Here is a 20,634-nt window from a genome sequence, read left to right on the forward strand (position 1 = left end):
AGTGGATGTCCGAGTATCCCCAGCTGAAGAGATGAGTTCTGCCACAGCCTGCTCTCCCACTGGATCAGGGCAGAGTCTCCCTGCTACTAAAACCATACCAGAGACACAGCCAACACCTTCCAGAATTTGCTTCACCTCTCTTTATGAAAGGAAGCCCCAGGAAGTGGTGTAATAAAATCTGGGGATTGAGATTCAGGCTGTGGCAGGGGTATTACAAACCATGTAAGCCACAGCCTGGGGAAGAACTCATCCTTTTTTCTGTGCAGAATGAACAGAAAAACAGAATGAACATCCCTTCTTGAGGCAAAAGCAGAGACTCACTCCGTGCTAACTCACTTGAACAGAAAATAACACCAGCTTCTGAGCTGAGGGCTGCAGGGTCCCCGTGCAGTGACATGGTGGGAGTAGCACTGATCTTAACCCACACTGTCCTCTAAACCCGAGCAGAGCTTTGGCTTCATAACTAAACCAGCAAAATCCTGCATGGATCCTCATACAAGTAATTTGGGTGAGGAAAACATTCCATGTTTCAGGTGAAAGGTTTAAACCTTCCTGATGAGCAGACCACAAGGAGGAAGACTTGGTTTGTCAGTCTCCAGGCTGTGCCAGTGGAATTCATAAAGAGGAGCTTCAGTATGGGCCATCTCCTCACAGCTATCTGCAGACACTACAGACCTTCAGACTGCAGACTTCTGGAATTGTTTTGGAGCCTAATGTTATGTTAGGAACAGCAGGCAGAGTTTCTGGCAACGAGGTGATTGTGACCTTCTGGGAAGCAACCTATCTGGAAAACCTATCCACCTTCTTGGAGACACGGAACATCAGGAAGAGTTTCTGGCAGTGAGGTGATTGTGACCTTCTGGGAAGCAAGCTATCAGCATGTCTGGAAAACCTATCCACCTTCTTGGAGACACCGTGGTTTGTCCTGATGGCTCATCTTCTCAGCTGTGCTGCCCAACAGACAGTGAGGGTCGGCCTTTGCCACCTCCACTCCTCCTCATTTAAGAGAAGGCAACTGATGAAGTAAATGATCAAACAACAGTGGGAATAAATGTTCACCTTCCTGTGAGGGCCTGACTGCAGGGGCAGGTATTTTTCACAGCCACCAGAAAGCTCAGAAGCTTTCTGCAAGTACATTAGGTACATTTTCAAGCCTGACTTATGCAGAATGTCACTTTTTAGGGACAGGACTGCTGCATGAAAAAGCTGTACCACATTCACCATTTATAGAAGAGAGAAAGAAAAACTAGAGAGACCAATTGCTGCAGTTTATTTTGGAGGTGACATCAAGGCAAACAGAGCATTGGTTTCAATGAATTTTATTTCATTCTGTATTATACAAGTGGGATCTGAATCCCCAAACTTCCCACCATCAACGTCATGGAGAAGCACTGCTACACAAGAGGAAGGCAGAATTTTGAAGCCGGAAGACAGACTGGACCAAGCTGTTTCTCCCCACGTGGTCAGAAATTCTTCCTCCTTCACACAGTGTGCTTCCCAGACCAGCAGGTTTACCCCAGGAATAAGAGAGACAAAGCTAGCTCTAAACATCCCTCTGCCTCCTCCTCTCCCCAACAAAAGAGGCTGCCCAATGCCAGCAGTGGAATGGTTAAAGACAGGGAGCACATCAGGTTTTCAGTCTCTCAACCAGCCCACTAGATTAAGAAGTAGCCTGGTTACTCCCTCTCTCCTGAAAAAGATCCAGGAAAATGAATGACCTAAAATGCTGAAGACTTACCTCCTTTCCTTCCCCCATCCCATAGCCTTGTTCTCTAAGCAGAGAACAGGCAATGAACTCTGAGGAGGCTGAAGGAAAGCCAAGGAAAATCAGGGGCTACCTGAATCCCTGGGAATCTGGTGGCTACCCTGGTGCCCTCATTCATTCCCTTTGAGGTTCAGAGACCTGTTTGGAACAGTACACAGAGAGGGCCTCCCTTAAGGACTCAGAAGCAACCAGGGATACAGAACACACAGGAACCACCGTGAGGGTACACACCATTCCAGGGATGGCCCAAACCACAAACAGGGCAAGACTTCCCTTCAGCCATGGCCCCAAGGGCTGGGGGAACTGGGACGAGGCCCTGGCAGGGGGAAGAGAGCTCCTGCAGCAGTACTGAGGTCTCATGTCAATTTACTTCTTCTTCCTCTCCTGGGAACAGCGAGGGCAGAACCTGTTAGAAAGGGAAGTACAAAGCCAAACTTAGGGCATGACATGAGCCTCAAGTGCATGGTCCCAAAAGACCTTTTCCAAGGTCCCTGACAAAGCCTTAATTCAAATTTTCCTTTTAATGGTATCTTCTAAGTGTGTATATACAGTACTTTTCCCCCTGCCACCAAGGGCCTCCCCTTTCCAAAGGTCAAATGGGCCCCCCAGGCTGCTTCACTCACCATTTTCCTCTTGGTTTTGTTGTCAGACCCACACAGGCAAAATGAAACCATTCAATGGAACACTGTTGGGACGAAGAGCAGCCAGTTAAAGAGCAGTTTCCCTTTGAAGTCGTTGCTTTTGGGCTACCAGAGTTTCCCAGCATTTAATCACAAACTCCAAAATCCCTAGCAGTGATCAAGGATTGAATATTCACACCCAACCTACACACTGTTAGCAAGGAGAACTTCCCTTCTCCCATGCTAAGTTTAGGGACAAGAAAACAATTTAAGGAAAGCCCTGAAGAGGGAGGCACTTCAGAGGCCATTGCCAGCCACACCTCTGCCCATCCCAGCTACCTCTCCTTGTCACTGCCTGCTGTCCCAGGGCCCACCCCAGCAGGACAAGACTTTCCATGCAAGACTCATCTCCACTCCGTTCCCCCCACTGCCACCATCATGTGCAGGCTCTTACATCTGGGTTGTCACAGCCAATCATCTCCCCATAGGAGACCTGGTGGCAGAGGCAGTAAGTGGGCTCATTGGGGTCCACGGGCATATCCAGCACATCCGAGGGGTGCACGTTTCCAAAGGTGACAGAAGGCATCCCATACTCTGTGCTCCTGCAGGACAGGAATAAAGTACATCAGCAAAGTGACTGGCTTTGAGAGCCTTCGTGTGTCCCTTGTCTGCCAGAGACAGGTACTTCTCTTAGTTAAGTACATACACCCAGGGGGACCTGCTTTCCCCTTCAACCCACACTCCCCTGAAAGAATAAGAAAGCTTCCTTCCTCTTGCTTCCCAAGAAGGGACAGAGGACACACAGTTCCAGTCTGGGGATCTCAGGGAAGCCTGGCTAGGCCTGCCTTGGTCTGATTTCTGGTGCTGCTTCTCATTCCCTCAAGTCTCTTAAACACTCACGTGCGGACGAGCTTCAATTTCTTTTGGGCAGTTTTTGGTGCTTCCTCATCAGAGTTTTTCCCTTTGGAGCGAGCGCGGGCAGCTTTTTTCTCTTTCTGGGCTCGGCCCTCTGGCAAGAAGAGAAAAAGGTGTTGCATCTGTCACCCCACCAGAACAGACACCTGACAGTGACAACCTCTGCAGCACTAAAATACACTCCTGCTTTGGAATGTATACTGGCTTTGGGCCGTGCACCCCATCTGAATTTATCTAGCGGCCTTGAATACGCTCACACAAGAAGAGCCCAGTCACCATCTTTTTACCTGTCCTTCAGACTCCAGCGCAACAGTCTTTGATCTGCACCACTCCAGAGCCTGCCTTCATCCCCACCACTTCCACAGTCACTCGGCTGCCTCCTGAATCAATCTGCAGCCCAGTGGTGGTACTCACTCTTCTTGCCCTTGCTGGAAGAGCTGTCATAGTCACTCGACTCTATCTGCTTCTCCTTCAGGTCTGCTTCAAAGCGGGCGAGGTCTGTGTCCAGCCGCCGGATGTGCTTATCGACCTGCAGGGACAGCAGAGCCCAGGGGTTACCACAGGACAGAGCCCAGGAAGGCAAAGAGAGCACAAAGAGGGGAAAAAGGGGCAGGGGGCCCTTATTAAGCCCACTAAAGACTTAGGCCAACTAAAGAGCCGAGGAGCAAGAGTGGGCATGGCCTAAAAATGAGAGATCAGGGCCTTCTGAGATGGGTGGCTTTAGTCTGGGCGCTCACATGATAAGCACGAGACACTTCCCTTCATACCATCTCGTAGGTCTGCATAGCCAGCTGAACCTTGTCGTCCCCAAACTCCTTGCACTTTCCATAGGCCTCCTGGATTTGCTTGAGAAGCCCCAGTTTTTCCTCTGAAGACAAGGTCCGTGCATTGCTGATATACTCCGTGGCCAACTTATCGATCTCTGACTTGAGGTCTGAAACAAGTGAGCCATTAAATACACAAACACCACGCACACCACACTGCCCTCCACCAGGAGAGACTGAATGGCTGGAGCAGCTCCAGGCCTCCTCCCCTGCCTGGAGATCCCCATGACAAAGGCAAAGCAGAGCAAAGCTGGTCAAGCCACATACTCCTTGTCTTGCCAACAAAACCATCCCTGATGCTCACCTTCTGTCCTCTGATCCAGATCTCGCATGAGCTGGAAGTTTCTCTGTAATTCAAATGGCAGGTTCTCAATACCTGCAGAGAAAGGACAACACATGGAGAAATCAGGCTCTTGTCCACGATGCCAAGGCAGGAACAAAGCTAACCAATAACATACACATCAGCCTGCTTCCATTTGGTGCTGGCCCCAAGGGAGACAGGCTACAAAAACGTGATATATTTAATGCAGAAGCATAGTTCTAGAATACATATTAGTTAGAAGAAAACTGCTGCCACGCAGAAAGGTCCACACTAAGAAAGCAGAAACCCAAAATCTGTAAAGAAAGCAGAAACCCAAAATCTGTAATGAGTGTCAGTCATTATAATACAACGTCTCCATCCAAAAATTCCACTCAGTAACGAAAAAACCACCCCAACAGCTGGTAAATAAAGCCATTTAGTTACTTCTACACAAGGATGTAAAAATTAAGTTGATCAAATGCCAATTCACTGAAAAGTGAGTCTGTTTAATGCATTCTTGTAACATACAGGGGTCCATAGACACTTTGGGCAGAGCAAAGATCAAGTCTGAGATGGGATGGGGAACAGAGAGCAGTCTTAACCCCTCGTGACTTGTAACTTGTTGTGCCTTCTGCACTGTCATCTCAGTGTGGTGTGTCCAACACCTGGAAGGATGCCACACACTGTGAATAATAAATGTTTGTAGGGCTCTGAATGAGCAATGTGAAGTTGATAGTCAATTAATTTTCAATGCACTATGCTACTCACCCCCCAGGCATCACCAGATGCTCAACTGGCAAAGCTGGTAAAAACAATTCTCATTTTTCCATGCCTGTCTAATCAAAATGAGATCTAGTGTCACTGCATTAACCTGAAGTCTAAGCTTGATTATTGTCACCTTTATAGCTAATAAAAATAATAAATCTCTCTTGTAGGCTTAAAAAAGAAGGTCTTGGGGAAAGCTCTTCACAAACACAAGAGAAGCACATCTCAGCTTCCTGAACTCGCTCTGCAGCTCACATGGAGTGCATCACCAAAGCCATCCAACACATCAGTCCAGGCAGCAATCTCTATTTTCCCTGCACATATTTCTACAGCAATGAATGCCTTTCCACTTCCCTGAAGAGCAACCAGTTGACAGGGAAGGTTCTGTAGGCAAGAAGAAGGTTTTAACAAGTTTTAACAAGTACTACATAACAGGATGTGAAATTAATTCCTATAAGAGATAAAGCCAACTATGGGCCTTGCTGAGCAGTGAAGTTGTTCCTTTTACTTAGACTTTTGCCCAAACAGCATTATAAGAAGTTACATGCACAGTACTTAGGAGCAATCAAGCTGCTGCTTCAACAGATTTCTGTTGCCATTTCTGATGTAGTTACCTGAGAAATGCTCAGACAGTAGGTGTCCTTAAGTACCCAGACACATAATCCATAGCACATGCACATCACCCCTGCATTCAAGGACAGTTAGCAGGGCAAATTCAAATTCTGAAAAATTAGTAAGTGGCAAAATTAAATCTGTAGGCACATCCCGAATTGGATACTTCCATGTTTGTTCAGCACGACAGACTTCACACAAGGTTTAAGCAGCTGATACCGGATTACGTCCCTGTGGTCCGAAAAAGCATCTCAGAACACGACGGGGACACAATGCTGAAAATTATTATTGCTTATAGAGGGAGCTTATGGCAGGGATGAAATTCAGCTTGGGAATCTAGAGACCATGCCTTCTTCCCTCCTGCAATCCCCAGCCTCATCAACTCTAAACCTTTCAATTTACACAGCAAATGAAACATGGGTCATACTGCAGCACGCTGCTTTTCATTCCTCTCCAAAGCGCCCGCTGCAGAAGACAAGACAGGTATCCTCTAGAGGAAAACAGAAGCTCTTCCTGCACTGCACACAATATGTCAAATTTATATTGAGTTTATTAATCCTGGAAGATCACAGCTTCTAAATTCTGGACTTTGTGGTTTTTAGAAAAGATTAATGTAATTTCTTTTTCTCTTCTGAAAAGGACAGATGGTAAAAGCACAAATTCCACCAGGTACTGTCAGCTTTCCCTCAGCAGGGCTAGAAACCTTTAGACAGAGCAAGCTCCTGAACCAGCACAAAAACCAGTAGGATGCTACCATGAGGGCAGAACAACCCCACATGAGGTTAGGGTCACATTTCACAGTGATATTCTTGCACCAGGAGAAACTCAAGCAGGAGTTTGATTCAGCTACACAACCTGAAAAGAACCGTGCTCTAGTTTTTACAGCCATCACTGTAAAAATCTGCCACCACCACTGATGCCAGCACATGCCCTCGTCTGCACATCTGTCTGTCTTTCTTTTGCCTCAATGTGCTTTGTCTGTTCAGCCTGTGCCCCCACCCTGAGAGCCCCTCTCTCCCCAGAGGCTGCTCCCCTCAGTGCCAGCCCCTCAGTGGCTCCCTGCCTCATTCCCTGCCTGGTTTCCTGCCTCCAGGTGTGCAGAGCCCCCTGCTCCCGGCAGCTCTCGCAGTGTGGCGAGGGCTGTCACCTGCCTCTGGTCCTGGCTGAGCAAATGCTCAGCTCAGGCACCACGGGCAGATCATTTATGCACATCTGAGCCATGATCTTCCAGAGGCTCATTAGCTGGGCAGGCTTCCACTGGGGCTGACGAGACAAACCCCTGCCAGTTGAATTCCTTCCCTGCTAAAACCAGCAAAATGATTTCCTAAAACCACAGCAAAACATTTCACTCTGCAAATCTATTATTGGACAAATGTTCTGCCACTGCTTCGTCAATAAATGGAGAAAATGAAACAAGTGACAGTACAGTGACTTTATAATCAGAACTGCTACAAAGATACTTTATCTATCTGTTCAACTGAACGTGGAAGGAAGATGAGCAGACCATTACAAATTATGATCCAGAGAGAATCTGGCAATAACAAAAAGCATAACAAGATAAAGCTGCAGATAAGCAAGTTATAACTGAGCAACAAACTATTTGTATGGTACATAACTTAATCTAGCTGTGGGGATGTTTTCTACTATCTGCAGCTTAACTCCAAAGCTCTTGCATAGCCTTAAACAGAAGTGACTCTGCATCACAGAATTTATCACAGGGGCCAGAACACTTGCAGAAATTGCTTGACCTGTGCTGTGCTGGCTACCAGACATTATCACTCTCTAAGTGCCATTAAAAAAAAATTAGATTTGAGTCTCCATTTCCTCATTCCTACCACCACACTTTTCCTCACTATTTCTAAAAAAAATATTCATGTTATTTATGTAATTTCATTTCCTCCTGCTTTTCTCCTTTTTTCCCTCTACAATTAATTTTGCTCTTTCATCTTAGTAAGATTCACTTAAAATCATGATGACTAAATACTATGTATCATAAAATACCCACGTAATTCTCAGATTATGAAACTGATAATTGTAAAGAAAGAACACCCTAGAGGCATCTTTGATCGCTTGAGAAGAGTGATGATATGCAACAACAGACAGAAAAATAAGGAAAAGCAAGACCCTCTTTCCACACAAACGGCACAGCAGCAGGAGAGGAACAGGATGGTGAAAACACACAGGGAATAAAGTGCTAGCAAGGCCAGCAGCCTGGCCCAAAGCATGGGCTGGCATTAATGCAACTGTGTCACAGAATCACAGAATGGGCAAGCCTGGAAGGGACCAAGTGGGTCACCTGCTCCAACCTCCCGGCTCATCCCAGAGCACGTGGCACAGGATTGCCTCCAGAGAGCTCTGGAATATGTCCAGAGAGGGAGACAGCACAACCTTAGTGGGGGAAATCTCTTCTGGTGCTTGGTCACCCACTTAGTAAAGAAGTTCTTCCTCATTTTCAGTGGAACTTCCTGTGCATCAGTTTCTGCCTCGTGTCCTAGCGCCTGGCAGCCCTGAGAGGAGCCTGGATCCACCCTCCACACCTCCCTGCAGGTACTTAGACACTGATGAGCCCCCTCTCAGACATCCCTTCTGGAGGCTGAACAGGCCCGGCTCCCTCAGCCTTTCCACACAAGAGAGATGCTCCAGTCTCCAAATCATCCTCATTCCCCTCTGCTGGACAGGCTCCAGGAGCTCCATGTCTCTCTTTAGTGAGGAGCCCAGAACTGGACACTGCACTGCAGAGGAGCCTCTCCAGGGCTGAGCAGATGGGCAGAGTTCCTGCCTCAACCTGCTGGCAAGGCTTTTCCCACTGGACTCACTGCACAGATCCATACAGAAGCTTGGTGCAGCCCCACTGATTCCTCTCATGGTCTGATTATCCTGAAAATTACCGGTGCAGCTCTCTCTGTGAATTTTTTTCATCCCTTCCTTTTCTTACCTCGTTTTCATTTCTGATCACAAGCTAAAGTCTCTACCTACCTTCATCTTTTCTCTCCTCTAATGTTATCCCCCCACTAAGCCCATTCTTCTTTCATCTCTTTCACTCTCCTCTTTCCTCGTCATTCTTTTCCCTGTTCATTCTTCCACAGGCATCCATGACCATGCTGTCTTCTCCCTTCAGAACCACGCACTCTCTCTCCAAAAATCAGAATCCAACACCACTTTTTTCCCTCTCCAATAATTATTATTTTATTTACTTCTTTTTAGAAACACACGTGGGCTGTCAGGTGCAGGCAACTGATATTTAAACTTCATCTCCTTAACTCAGATGTTAACTGTGACACACAAATGCAGAGAGCAAGCCTACACAGCCTGATAACTTCAATTGTGCTTCAATCCTCTGCAGCACGTCTGTGCTGTGCCAAACAATGGATTTGTGCTGCCCAAAATCCTAAAAACAGATCAGCAGCACCAAGGACCATCCAAACACACAGTACCCTTCCCAAGACATCTGTTCACCCACCACGTTGAGATGCATGTTTAAATTTTATTAAAAAATGGGAAAAGACATTTTGAAACATAACCACAGTTGCTTTATTGAACAGCTTAGATTTCAGCAAACACTTTAGACATGACATTGCTGAGGGCAATTAAAACAATTCCTGCTTGTGCCAGGGACTGCCACAATGAGAGGGTAAGTTCTTTGCCCCCAAAGACTGCAAACTGGCTGGGATCTTGCCAGGGAAGCACAATGGGCATTTTGGTACTCCATGAATCTCATAGTTTTGCAGCACTTGAAGTACACTGCAGGACAACTGGCTTGCAGCAATCTTGGAGAGCTTCCTTGTTCCCTCATTAGGGGGCAGGGTGTCTTTTATATCCCTCCTTTCAGAGTGTACCACCCTCTTACACTCCTGCTTCTCCTCTGTCCTGTGTTCTCAAGTAATCAATCACCTTCCTATGCAGGTATTTACTGAAGCTTTTACACAAGCACCTTTACTGAAATTGTGCCTGAGCACAATCTATTCCTTTCCCTCTATTCAGAGACAGCTCAGCCCTGCTGCAATAAAAAATCCCAACCTGTACCATTATCCTCACAACACCCTGGAAGGGATAACCCTAACTACAAAGAGGGTGCTTAGCTGCATGGCAGACTGATTTAGCCACAACCACCCAGGAATTCTTTGGCCATACCACATATCCCAAGCTTTGGGGCAATGCACTGCATATCTACTTCAGACACTGTCCAAACCACTGGGCACCAGTCAGCCATGGAAATCCAATACTCCCCAAAATGTGGGCCCATTTCTGAGGAAGGGAGGATTCTTTTTGTTGTCTTACTATTGGAAGGGATAACCCTACCTGCAAAGAGGGTTAGCTTAGCTGCATGGCAGACTGATTTAGCCACAACCACCCAGGAATTCTTTGGCCATACCACATATCCCAAGCTTTGGGGCAATGCACTGCATATCTACTTCAGACACTGTCCAAAACACTGGGCACCAGTCAGCCATGGAAATCCAATACTCCCCAAAATGTGGGCCCATTTCTGAGGAAGGGAGGATTCTTTTTGTTGTCTTACTACAGCAGCTCAATGCTACAGCATCCACAGACAAGACAGCAGGGAATGTTGTTAAATGTCAGAAAAGGGATGTTTAACAATAAAGATCAACCTTGATTTGAAAAGCTTGGAGGGCTTGGAAGACTGACACAGCGAATGAGACTCACAACACCCCTGGCATTTCCAGCCTGCCCCAGACCTCCAAAGGCAGGGACAGCACCAAAGAGACCACAGGGCTGTTTGCCAAAACAATGACATCAGATTTGCAGTTGGGTAAGTGAAGAAACACAGAGAAAACACAGCATGCTTTGCCATGTAAAGCTATCTTGTATCAGCTCCAATAAAAATATCAGCCAACAACAAAACCAGTTCTAAATGAATTGGTCATTAAATGTATCAGCTCAGTGTGGGCTGTGCCAGTAGCTTTCACACAGCAACAAATGATGCCTATGAATCACCAAATTCTCTCCCCTGCATGAAATGTTTTGTAATTTTCCATAGATCATGTGTGGTGCATCACAGGTGTAACTAATGCAAAGTCTCTGTAAGGTGAAAGGCATCTTTTACTACTCTAGAACAGTGACAAGCAGAGAAATGATTTATTAAGAGACCTGCGTTTCTGAAGAATGATGTGAGAAACTCTAGAGGCAGGGACAGGGGTATGGCTGCATGCTACACTGGGGAAGGGATAAGAGTAATGAAGGCAGGGAATGCAAGAGATAAAGGAACTGCTGGGGAAATTGGAACACAGCCAGGTCTGGGAAGGAAACAAGGGCTCGCCTACAGCAATTCCCAGCATCACACCCATGTCCTCTAAGAGCTTTAAGACTGCAATACTTATCACACCCTCCTGTGATGAATCCATACAGAGGAAAAACCAGGCAGATGTAGCCATTCCAAAAGAAAAATCCTATTTTACTAGGTTAGCTAATGTTATCAAGGAATGAAAGGACATTCCCATGCCAGTTGTGGGAGAAAGAAGACTTCCATGAGGACATGTGCTGCTTCTATTGCTCTGTGCTTATGCTGGCTCAAGTCTTCCAGCAGTGACAAGCCCTGATGGTGCATCTCTGTGTGCCTGCTGACAAATGCAAACAGAAGAAGAAAAGCAAACCCGATGCCTCCCTGACCAGGGTAAGAAAGGGGAAAAACCCAAGGAATATTGATGCACTGTACCACGTTAACTTACCAGCTGAGGTCTCCTCCATCACCTCCACTACAGCATTTCCAACCTTGTCTGAGGGCCAACACTGAGCCAAACACAGGAACTCAAGCTCGAGCAAGCAAAACTCTTGAGTCTTTATGCACATTCCATCTTTTAATCACAAATCATTGTTTTCTCCCTTCTTCCATTCATTTCTACATCTCTAACTCTGTTACACCCGTAGGTTTTTCCTTACTAAAGCTGCACTGTGTTTCTGCTTGAGGGAAAGCACTTTTTTATCTTGCTTTCTCCCCTCAAAACCAGGCATAAAACAGTTTAGAAAGCAGAACGAGGACAATATTTGAAAACATGGAAATCTTTTTATGTTTAAATTCAGCCACTGGAGAAAAACACTCAGGAAGAAAAGTGAAACAAGAGACATTCCTCTTGTCCCATTCCCTGAATCCTCTGGCTCAGTAAGTAGGATGAAGGAATGAAGGGGATCAGAGTAGACAAGATATGGAGTTTCCCTGTCAGGATGCTCAGCACAGCAGGGATGTGTGTATTTTTCTGCTGCAAAAGCATCTGCCAAGAGCATAACACAGCTCAGAGAGATTTACTTTGTAATTAACAGCTTAAAGCCAAGGAAAAGGGCATGCCTAATCCTAGGTCCAAACCCAGTTTCAAATACAGCAAGACTTGAAAGCTGCTGAAATACCTGACCTAAGAAGCTTCTAGACACCTTTTACTAAGAGAACTCTTCTTAACTGGGCTGTTCCACCAAAAAATAATGGAAAAGAACTTTAGATGCCTAAAGCAGAGGGCTCAAAATATATGAACTGAAACAGCTGGGGCTGTATGCCTAACTCTGTCAGACTGCTCGTGCATTTTAACATAGAGATTTTAATCACCTACTCACATGATGTTTCATACAAGGTGTTTCTCATCCCCAGTGACTGAGCACTGATTCAAAGCTGTATTTTATTCTCTTTGCTCAACACAGAGTCACATGCTCAGACCCAGAGCTCAGTGTGAAAACAGACTTTGTAACCAGCTTTTCCAGGTGTTCACTGTTGTGACAATGAAGTGTTGTCACAATGCTGCAGTGGAGTGGCACATTTCCCTCACCAACACAATGAAGGCCACAAGATTTACTGAGGCCAGGAGATTAAAGCCAAAAGTCCAGTGAATTACAAACTCTCCTCTTGAAAAGTGCAAAAATGCTTCATAGCATGACTTTTGAGATTTATCTGTTCCAGGCAGACTCCAGCTGCAGCTATGAGCGTTCTGCACATCTGCTCCTCTGGCTAAAAATTTCCACTCATAATCTGAGGGAAGCACAATCCAAGCAAGGAAAACCTGAATAAAGTGGGACTCACAACATAAAACACCCCAAACTCACTTTGTCAGAGTGATATTCAGTTGCTTCAAACAGGAGGCCACCTTTTTTCTTCCTACACTTTTCACTTAATTCCTTACACACCTTCCTTTATTCAAAGATATGAAGAGGTCCTGCAAATAACTGCCCTCTTTCATCACACATTCCTCATTCATTCCCTGAGCAGATCCAGGTAGAAAACCACAGGAAAGAGAATCTCTGTGGGAAGGAAAAAGACATTCAACTGAAAACTGTGTCTGCAAGAGCACAATACTACTAAAAGAATCCTGTTCCAAGACACAGATGTAAATTAAGAATTAGACACTTTTTATAAGAGATGACCAGAAGTTCTGGACTTTTTATTTCTATCAAAATTCAGGAAGTTTCAGGATATTGGTGAACGACTTTAAAATGGAAATGGATGTTTTTAAAGCATATAAATAAGCAAATAATGTGGGAAAAAAAGGGGAGGAGCAAGGAGGAAACAGAATGCTGTCAGTCAGTCAGCATCAAGAAGAACACTCGTGTCTGAAATACTGCAAGCATTTCCCAGAGCCAGGAGTCAGGCAGAAGGCCAGGAGAGGAGGGCAGGCTCAGAGAAGAGCAAAATGGGTAATTAGGAATGTGTGCTATTACCTATCAGCAGCCTAGCCTACTGAAGGCTCTGGCGGGTGCTCTCTGATGCCAAGCTCACAATGCATACATGCTCTCCTGAAACAAACCTAGAATAAGCACAGCAAGTGTCTCATGAGTAGCTAATAACAGCAAGTAATGTACACCAGACAAAACTGAAAAAGGCCTTAGAGATCTAAGGGCAAGCAAAAGAGGCCAAACCATCACAGCAAGGAATGTTTTGTTCTTCCTAAAATCTTTGCAACCAGATGGTTTTAGGGACTTTTAGATTGTGCACATCACTTTCACATTATTTTTTTAAGCAAGACACCTCAACAACAACAGTGACTCTCCTGTATTAATATCCACCTTCAACAGGATGGGAATCTCCAATCCAGCTACAGGACCACAACTCTCAGCTGAGGGAGGAGTCTTTGGCATTTCCTCTGCCTGTACAGGAGAGGAAGAGGAGCTCCCAGGCTGGCTGATTTTACTTGACTCTGGTGACATGATCCAGAGGTGTCTGACTTTGGCAGGAGCGTTCTCCAGCCACCAGCCTTCCCTGCTCCCCAGCTGCACATCCCAGGCTTCTGCTCCTCTCTCTCTGCCCTGCAGCTCTCACCCAAAGTACACCTCTGCCCTCCCAGCAGGAAAACCCTGCATGCCCCTGTGCACTTATTCCTGGTCCATCTGCCTCCTTCTCCTCGCTCCCAGCAGGAGCCTCAGTCACTGCAGCCTTCTGCCAGGCACTGAGAACTGCACAAGAACACAAACCTTCGCTGCTCTCCAACCTGCCTCCTCATCCAACGCTTCCTCCTGGCTTTTGCCTCCTTCCTTGCACCTTGCCTGTTCAACTGCAGCTTCTTTTCAGCTTTCACTGGCATTTACTGCGGTTCTTGAACATTCTTAGAGACATTTTCTCTCCTAGAGACAAAAGGAGCACCGAGGACGCAAGGAACGAGACACCTGTGTCCCTGTCAGTGCTGTGCTGCAAGAACCCCGTGTAGCAGGACATCTCAGCAGCCAAACTCCATTTGTTTTCCATGCATATGCAAGCAGACAGGGAGAGATTTAGCTGGCTGGGTGCAGCGAGGCAGAAGACACATTACCAGAACCTTCACAGACACCATCCCGTCAACTCCTGCCCTGGCTCTAGTGCCCACACCTGACCAGCAGGAAAACAGAGAACAGCATTCCTCAAAGAACAGCTTATTCAACCTTCACTCATTACCCCCCTCACTGAGGAGCAACTCCTCCGATGGAACTGCTCGGCTGTTCTAAGAACGCGTGGGTAAAACACGCACTGAAAGCCTCATCCCCAAAGGGCACAGTTCTACCAAGTTTTACGCCCCTTAAGGCAGGACGGTAAAATAAGAGGTATCATAGGAGGGCTCTGATACCGCTGCCATCTCCATTAGCGTGTACAGAGCTCCTCTTCGGCCAGAAATCAGGGCTGCATTTGTACACTGACAGCGTGGAAAGCTACCATAACCACCGCCGCACAGATCCAGAAGTTATCTGCGGCTCCATGTCATTCCCGGGAAACCAGAGCCAGCCAGGCTCCCGCTCCCGGGCTCCTCTCTCAGGGCACAAACCAGCCGCGCTCGGGGCCGCGCTCTCGGGGCTCCCGCAGCAGCTGCAGCCGAGCCTTGCCCCACGGCCCGGGCCGGGCAGCGCCCGAGGGGCGGGCAGCGCCGCTGCCCGGCCGCGAAGCCGCTTCCGCCCGCCTGCCCCGGCGCTTCCGCCCCGCGCCCGCCGCCATTTCGGGCCCCGCGACATCGCTCCTGCGGGGAATGGCTCAGGAGCTGGGCCTCTGCAGCCCTGGAGGCTCAGGGCACTGAGAGGGGACCCCGTCCGTGTCTATGAGCGTCTGAAAGGAGAGCGTGAGCCTCTCCTAGGCAGAAACTGCAGCGCGGGAAGTTCCACCCGAACATGAGCAGTAACACAGATGGAGGGTCTGTGCTGTGCGGGACGGGCACCAGGAAACTCTTCCCACAGACCAGCAAAGGCACCCCAGTCCAACACATGGCCCTGCTCGCTCTCTCTTCACCGTGCCAGAGCCACTTGCAGGTTTAGAGCCCGTCCCCCGCCGTCCTGTCCTTTGCTACACGCACGGTGTGGTGTTGGGAAGTCACACGTGATTGTGGAGGAACTGAGACAAAATTACCTCACTTCTGTTGGTCCTTAGCTTCCAAGACATGCAGGGTTGGTTTTTTCTAAGAGGTCAGCACCTATTTAGCATCCTATACAGTTTGGGAGGCACTAGGTTTGGTAAATACTACATTTCATCCACCTTTCTCCTGCCTAGCCACCTAGAGCATCCTGCTTTATCCTGACAATCCATGTAATGACAGCCATTGCTCAGGACTGAATGCTCCAGATTCTGGCCACAAGGAGAAGTGATTAGATTTCTTTTTCTCTCTTTTCCCCCCAAAGATCTTCCAAGATGCCATGCCTTTATGGATATACTAGGATTAGTTCTTTGAGCAGCCTGCACTGCAAGACTGAGGAGCTGTTACATAAAGGAACTGCAGCTGTTTGAACTATGAACCACCTTGCTGTAAAACTACTGGGTTAATTCAGAGAGCCTCTGTGTTCTGACGATGGAGTTTTCCATTCCTCTTCCTACAGTCATTTAAGTTATTTATGACATATTTTTAATTATTCAAAACACATTTCTTAGTCTTTTCAGTTCCCATGTGGAGCAGCTGGCTTCAGTTAGCTGAACATTATTGTTAAGCCTCTTTAAAGTACTTCAAAATTCTCGTATAAATTGCCTTATACTCTTAATTAAGGGGAAGGATGTGGCTGTTACATAAAAAAAATAATAAAAAAAAAATCTGCTCCCTATACCACGTCACAGTCCTAAACCAGAATCTCCCAAACACATCCTGCTTGGGGCTACCAAGCTGAATGGAGCTGATGTTAAAAATCAGACATTCTTAGACATCACAGATTTGTTTAGGAGACCACCTGGGAACCCCATCTTATCCTCCAAGCCAAGGCTAGGAAGATGCCAGAAAGACAATCTCCCTCTGGACTTCTTGCCACTGAAGTACAAATGATAGGGCCAAGAAGAGGCACTTGCCTAAAATCTAAATGGCAAATCTCAGTAAAGTGTACAAATGTGTCTCTAACTGCATGAACTGCCACTGTGAATTTGAAAAATAAAGGGGAGAGGCAGTTTTGTGTGCCTGTGTGGTCTCACAGCAGTAAGCAGAAACTTTACCATTCCAGCAAAAACTAGTTCCTGAGCCCCGAGTCCCGGAAAGCTGGTTATTTTTGCTTTCTTTACAAAGTCAAAGAAAGGGTTTGCATGGCTCAGGGCTCAGAAGCACCCTCGCCCACAGAGGAGGTTATCTGTCGAGGAGCATGTTTTAAACACTTCTGCGGGCTGCAGTCCGAGCAGGGGCGTGATGACCGTGCAGGAAGGTGCTGTCCCAGCTGAAGTAAGCTCCAGAGACCCAGGCCCATTTCTGTCTAACCCCTGTGGCTGTCACACTCCTCCCCTGGCCCCAGGCTGCTGCCTCAGCTCCATCCTGCAGCTGATCCTGCAGGCAGCTCCCGGTCCGAGCTGCGGGATGAGCGGTGCTGCCCGGCCTACGGACGCAGTCTGCAGGAGTGGTTCCCAACCTTTATTGATCTACAGATGCCTGTGTGTTTTCCCTTGGAAATGTAAACATCTGCGTCCCAAATTCGGATTTTAGTTACCTTATAGACTTCTTAAATGTTGTCCCAGGATTGTGAGAAGGCCAGTGCTTGAGAGGGATCCTCATGCAGAGCCCAGCAGGACAGCTGGAACTTCCGACCCTCGTTCAGTTACCTTTTTGCTGCTGAGGTACATCCAGCTCTTCTCACTCTTTAACATTCTCAGTTCAGAGGTGCCTGAACTTTCAATTTCCTGTCTTCAGGAAACACGAGAGGTACCCACGCTTTGTTCTCAAAATGGCAAATGATTGATCTGCAGCACTTGGCCCCAAGGGGATTAATCAACTTTACAAATGAAAGAGGATGCCAAAGGCCACAAATTATAACTGTATCCATGTTTCAAAAACATACCTACTTCAGTAGCAAAACTAGGCGTAGACTCTAGTTCTTTGGTGTCACGATTTCTTTTCTTGCAGTTTTTTTTCCATTCATTACACAGACACTACATGAAATCGAAATGTTTGTTGGACCAAGTTACTACATCTCTCTAGTACTTTGGTGTTCTACTATACAGAAACAAGAAACCATGCACACAAATTTAATCTGTTGTACCTGAAAGGACGATTGAACAGGTACCTATCTTGTAGTTAAGGAAGTGTACAGAGCAATTTCATTCTATGTTCTGAAACTGCACTAGTAAACTTGGGCAGCTTTCAGGTACATTACCTGCAAAATATCAGAAGAAAATCCTAAACATGATATATATCCTTTAGTTGATATAAAGATGATAAAATAATCAATAAAAATATAGAAGACAGACAGAATCTCATAATTATATTCTATATTAGGAAGAAAGTTGGATGATGTAGACACATCCATGAGGTAATGAAATATTACCTATTGCCAATGAGATTTAGGAAGATGTTTAGTTCTATCCATTAAATAAAACATCCTAGAAGTTGCATAGCTAGAAACTGACAATCAGTAATTTGAAAAGAATTATCTGGCAAGCAGATGGAAGCAATGGGCTTTCTTTTCCAAACAACTTTGAAGTTCTGAATGTGTTCCAGACCAGCCAGTACTTTTACTTAAGAAGTATTTGCAAAGCAAGTGGGCTCATCCAGGTTGTTGTAAGGCAGTTAACCTAACACTGATGTGGCAAAATCACAGTGGCATTGACAGCGGCTGCACTCAGCTAAGGAAAGGAACATATTGTTGTTTGTTTTAATTTGAAGGAGAAGACCTAATTAAAAGAACTGGATATCCTTGCATGGCAGACTGAGTTTGGTGGCTGAAGATAGCCATCTAGGGCCAATGTAGCAAGACTTTAACTGAACACTGCACAGCTGGGTTGCTGAAAGGGAAAAGAAAGGCAACAGATAAGAAGGACATGATGGAGCCAAGCCTTATCGTGAAACACCTCACCCAGCTCAATTTAATTCAGCTGGTTGGAAAGATGAATACAGGGACTTGATCATGGTCTGTAATTCATTACACAAGAAGAAAGACTTCTTATAGCAGAAGACTTTAATGTACTCAACAAAGGCATAGCAAGACCCTATGGATTAAAATAAAAAAGTAGTAATATAGAGTGGCAGTTTCAATGGCAGTGATAACTAACAAAAAAACTGTAATGAGGGACATGGTTGATTAACCATAAGGCTTTAAATTATAAAAGTCTTAAATCTTTCTTGAAGATTTAACTGAATTATAGACCAGCAATACTATCATTAGTCACGGCTGAGATTCTGTTACTGTTTGTGGGTGACTTTTCTAAATGATTTCCAGCCTACATGATGTTTCCTTTTAAAGCAATGATAATTTGTAAAATCCAACTAAGAACAGAAAACCGGCTTGGAAAAAGACAAGAAGAAAAAGTGCTATTGCCTTTCAGCAAAGATACAAGATGCAACCTAATACAGAACTCCAGAGTCATTTTCAAGTCTTCTTGGGTACAAACATATAGAAACAAATGGATTGGCAGCACAATGAAAATGCAGGGTCAAAGAATTAATGGAGCTGAAGAAGGACCATGGGATCTTGTTAAGCGAATATTCCACTCTTGTGAGTGGGAGGTAAATAATTGAACTGTTGTTGGCTTGAGTGCACACAGCTGCAGACTGCAGAACCTCAGGCTTCATCTAGAGAGGGAGGAATTTTGTACAAGCTGATACATTTTGTGTCTCACAGGTAGCTACTGCACTTTTTAAACCATCTGGAGCACTCTGAATATGTGAAACAACCACGGGAATCCAAAGAGGAAGACCTAATCCAAACTCAAATAAGTGACACAGATAATGAGGGCAAGGTATCTTCAATTATTTCCACATCAGCAACAGGACGAGGTAAACAGAAATTCTCACTGATAAGAAAAAAAGAAGGCCCAGAATAAAGTGGTATTTCTGAAGCTCAGTGGGAGAGTTCCTTAGTAAGAAATAATTAATTTCTTCCTGGCCAACAGTAAAATCTATAGGCTCAGCAGCAAACTGCACAAACACAAACAGCAACACCTTTGAAATGACTGGTAACAGGAATTGTACAGCCTCAAACACATATGGATACCCATGCCAGGTATCAGATTCCAAGAAGGGAAAGGGCAACAGACAGCAGAAAACAAAATCTCAAACCAGGGACCAGGAAAGGCGATTTCAAACACCTTTAACATATAAACCAAAAAATCATTGCAAAGAATTTTAACTTGTGAGCTGTTCCCCAGGGAATTCAACCAGTCAGCAAGGTCTTACTCTGACTTTTAAAGCCTTCCCAGCTTAATTCAAGACACTGCACCCAAACAAAGTAATTTTTCAGACTTCAAGATGATGCATTCAAGATGAGAACAACTTGAGTGAAGCTGGCAGTTTTGTCCTGTCCGTGTGGAACACGGACATGCAGAGGAGACACAAGTAGTAATAAACCTGTGCTGAGTCTGATAACTTCCACGGGGAACAAAACTATAAACTGAGCTGTCCATGGGAAAAAAAGAAAGAAGGCAGAGGAATATGAATTAAACTCTCCTGTAAGAAGAAATGTAACAGATGGAAAAGGTGAAGGTCAGACAGCAACCAACATAAATTAGACACTATAAAAATAGAGAAAACTCTTAAGAAAAGCTTTGTGACTAGAAAAACTAGTGGTAAAAGGAAAGGAATATTTTGCTCTTTCATTCCTTTCAATCACAAAATAAAGAAACCTTACTAATATTACTGATCTATGCTAGATAAAAATGGTGAAAAATGCTAGTGACACAGAACAGGAGAAGCCAGTCAATAAATACTTCCAATTCCATCTAAAGAAAGGAACAGAATGTAGCAGTCATATGAAAATAGCAACTTCTATCTAGTACCATAGTATCAAAGTAGGAGATGAGACAACACCTACTAGGGATGTATGTTTTGATATCAGCAAAGAAACAGAAGGCCTGAAAGAGTTTAGTAACTAGCTCTCTAGCCCAGTGATTCTGATCTTTAAATTAAACTTGGGATATTAGACAAATACCTTAAGACACTCATGACAATACTCCCAAAAGGCAAAGGAAGCGACTCAATGACAAAA

The 20,634-nt window shown here is 45.5% G+C and overlaps 1 protein-coding gene across 4 annotated transcripts; it reads right to left on the bottom strand.

Moving 5' to 3' along the window:
• Positions 1 to 1,255: 1,255 nt before the first annotated feature.
• On the bottom strand, positions 1,256 to 15,056 carry ING4 (inhibitor of growth family member 4). 4 transcript variants are annotated; one of them, XR_005628484.1, is made up of 10 exons: positions 13,459 to 15,056; positions 4,429 to 4,500; positions 4,068 to 4,234; positions 3,715 to 3,829; positions 3,286 to 3,394; positions 2,840 to 2,987; positions 2,389 to 2,450; positions 1,997 to 2,171; positions 1,839 to 1,903; positions 1,256 to 1,690 (listed from the first exon to the last, which is right to left on the bottom strand). XR_005628484.1 is itself a non-coding variant. In XM_039717703.1 (8 exons), exons 2-8 carry the CDS (start codon positions 4,454 to 4,456, stop codon positions 2,132 to 2,134), a joined length of 669 nt encoding a protein of 222 aa, XP_039573637.1. In that variant the 5' UTR covers positions 4,457 to 4,500; positions 13,459 to 15,056; the 3' UTR covers positions 1,256 to 2,131. The 4 variants fall into 4 exon arrangements, 1 of the variants encoding a protein (XP_039573637.1); XR_005628482.1 differs by having other exon boundaries at positions 1,256 to 1,903; XR_005628483.1 differs by having other exon boundaries at positions 1,839 to 2,171.
• Positions 15,057 to 20,634: the final 5,578 nt, after the last annotated feature.

The sequence above is a fragment of the Passer montanus genome, unplaced genomic scaffold (genome assembly GCF_014805655.1).
Source record: "Passer montanus isolate IOZ18808 unplaced genomic scaffold, ASM1480565v1 scaffold39, whole genome shotgun sequence".
Taxonomy (NCBI): Eukaryota; Metazoa; Chordata; class Aves; order Passeriformes; family Passeridae; genus Passer; species Passer montanus.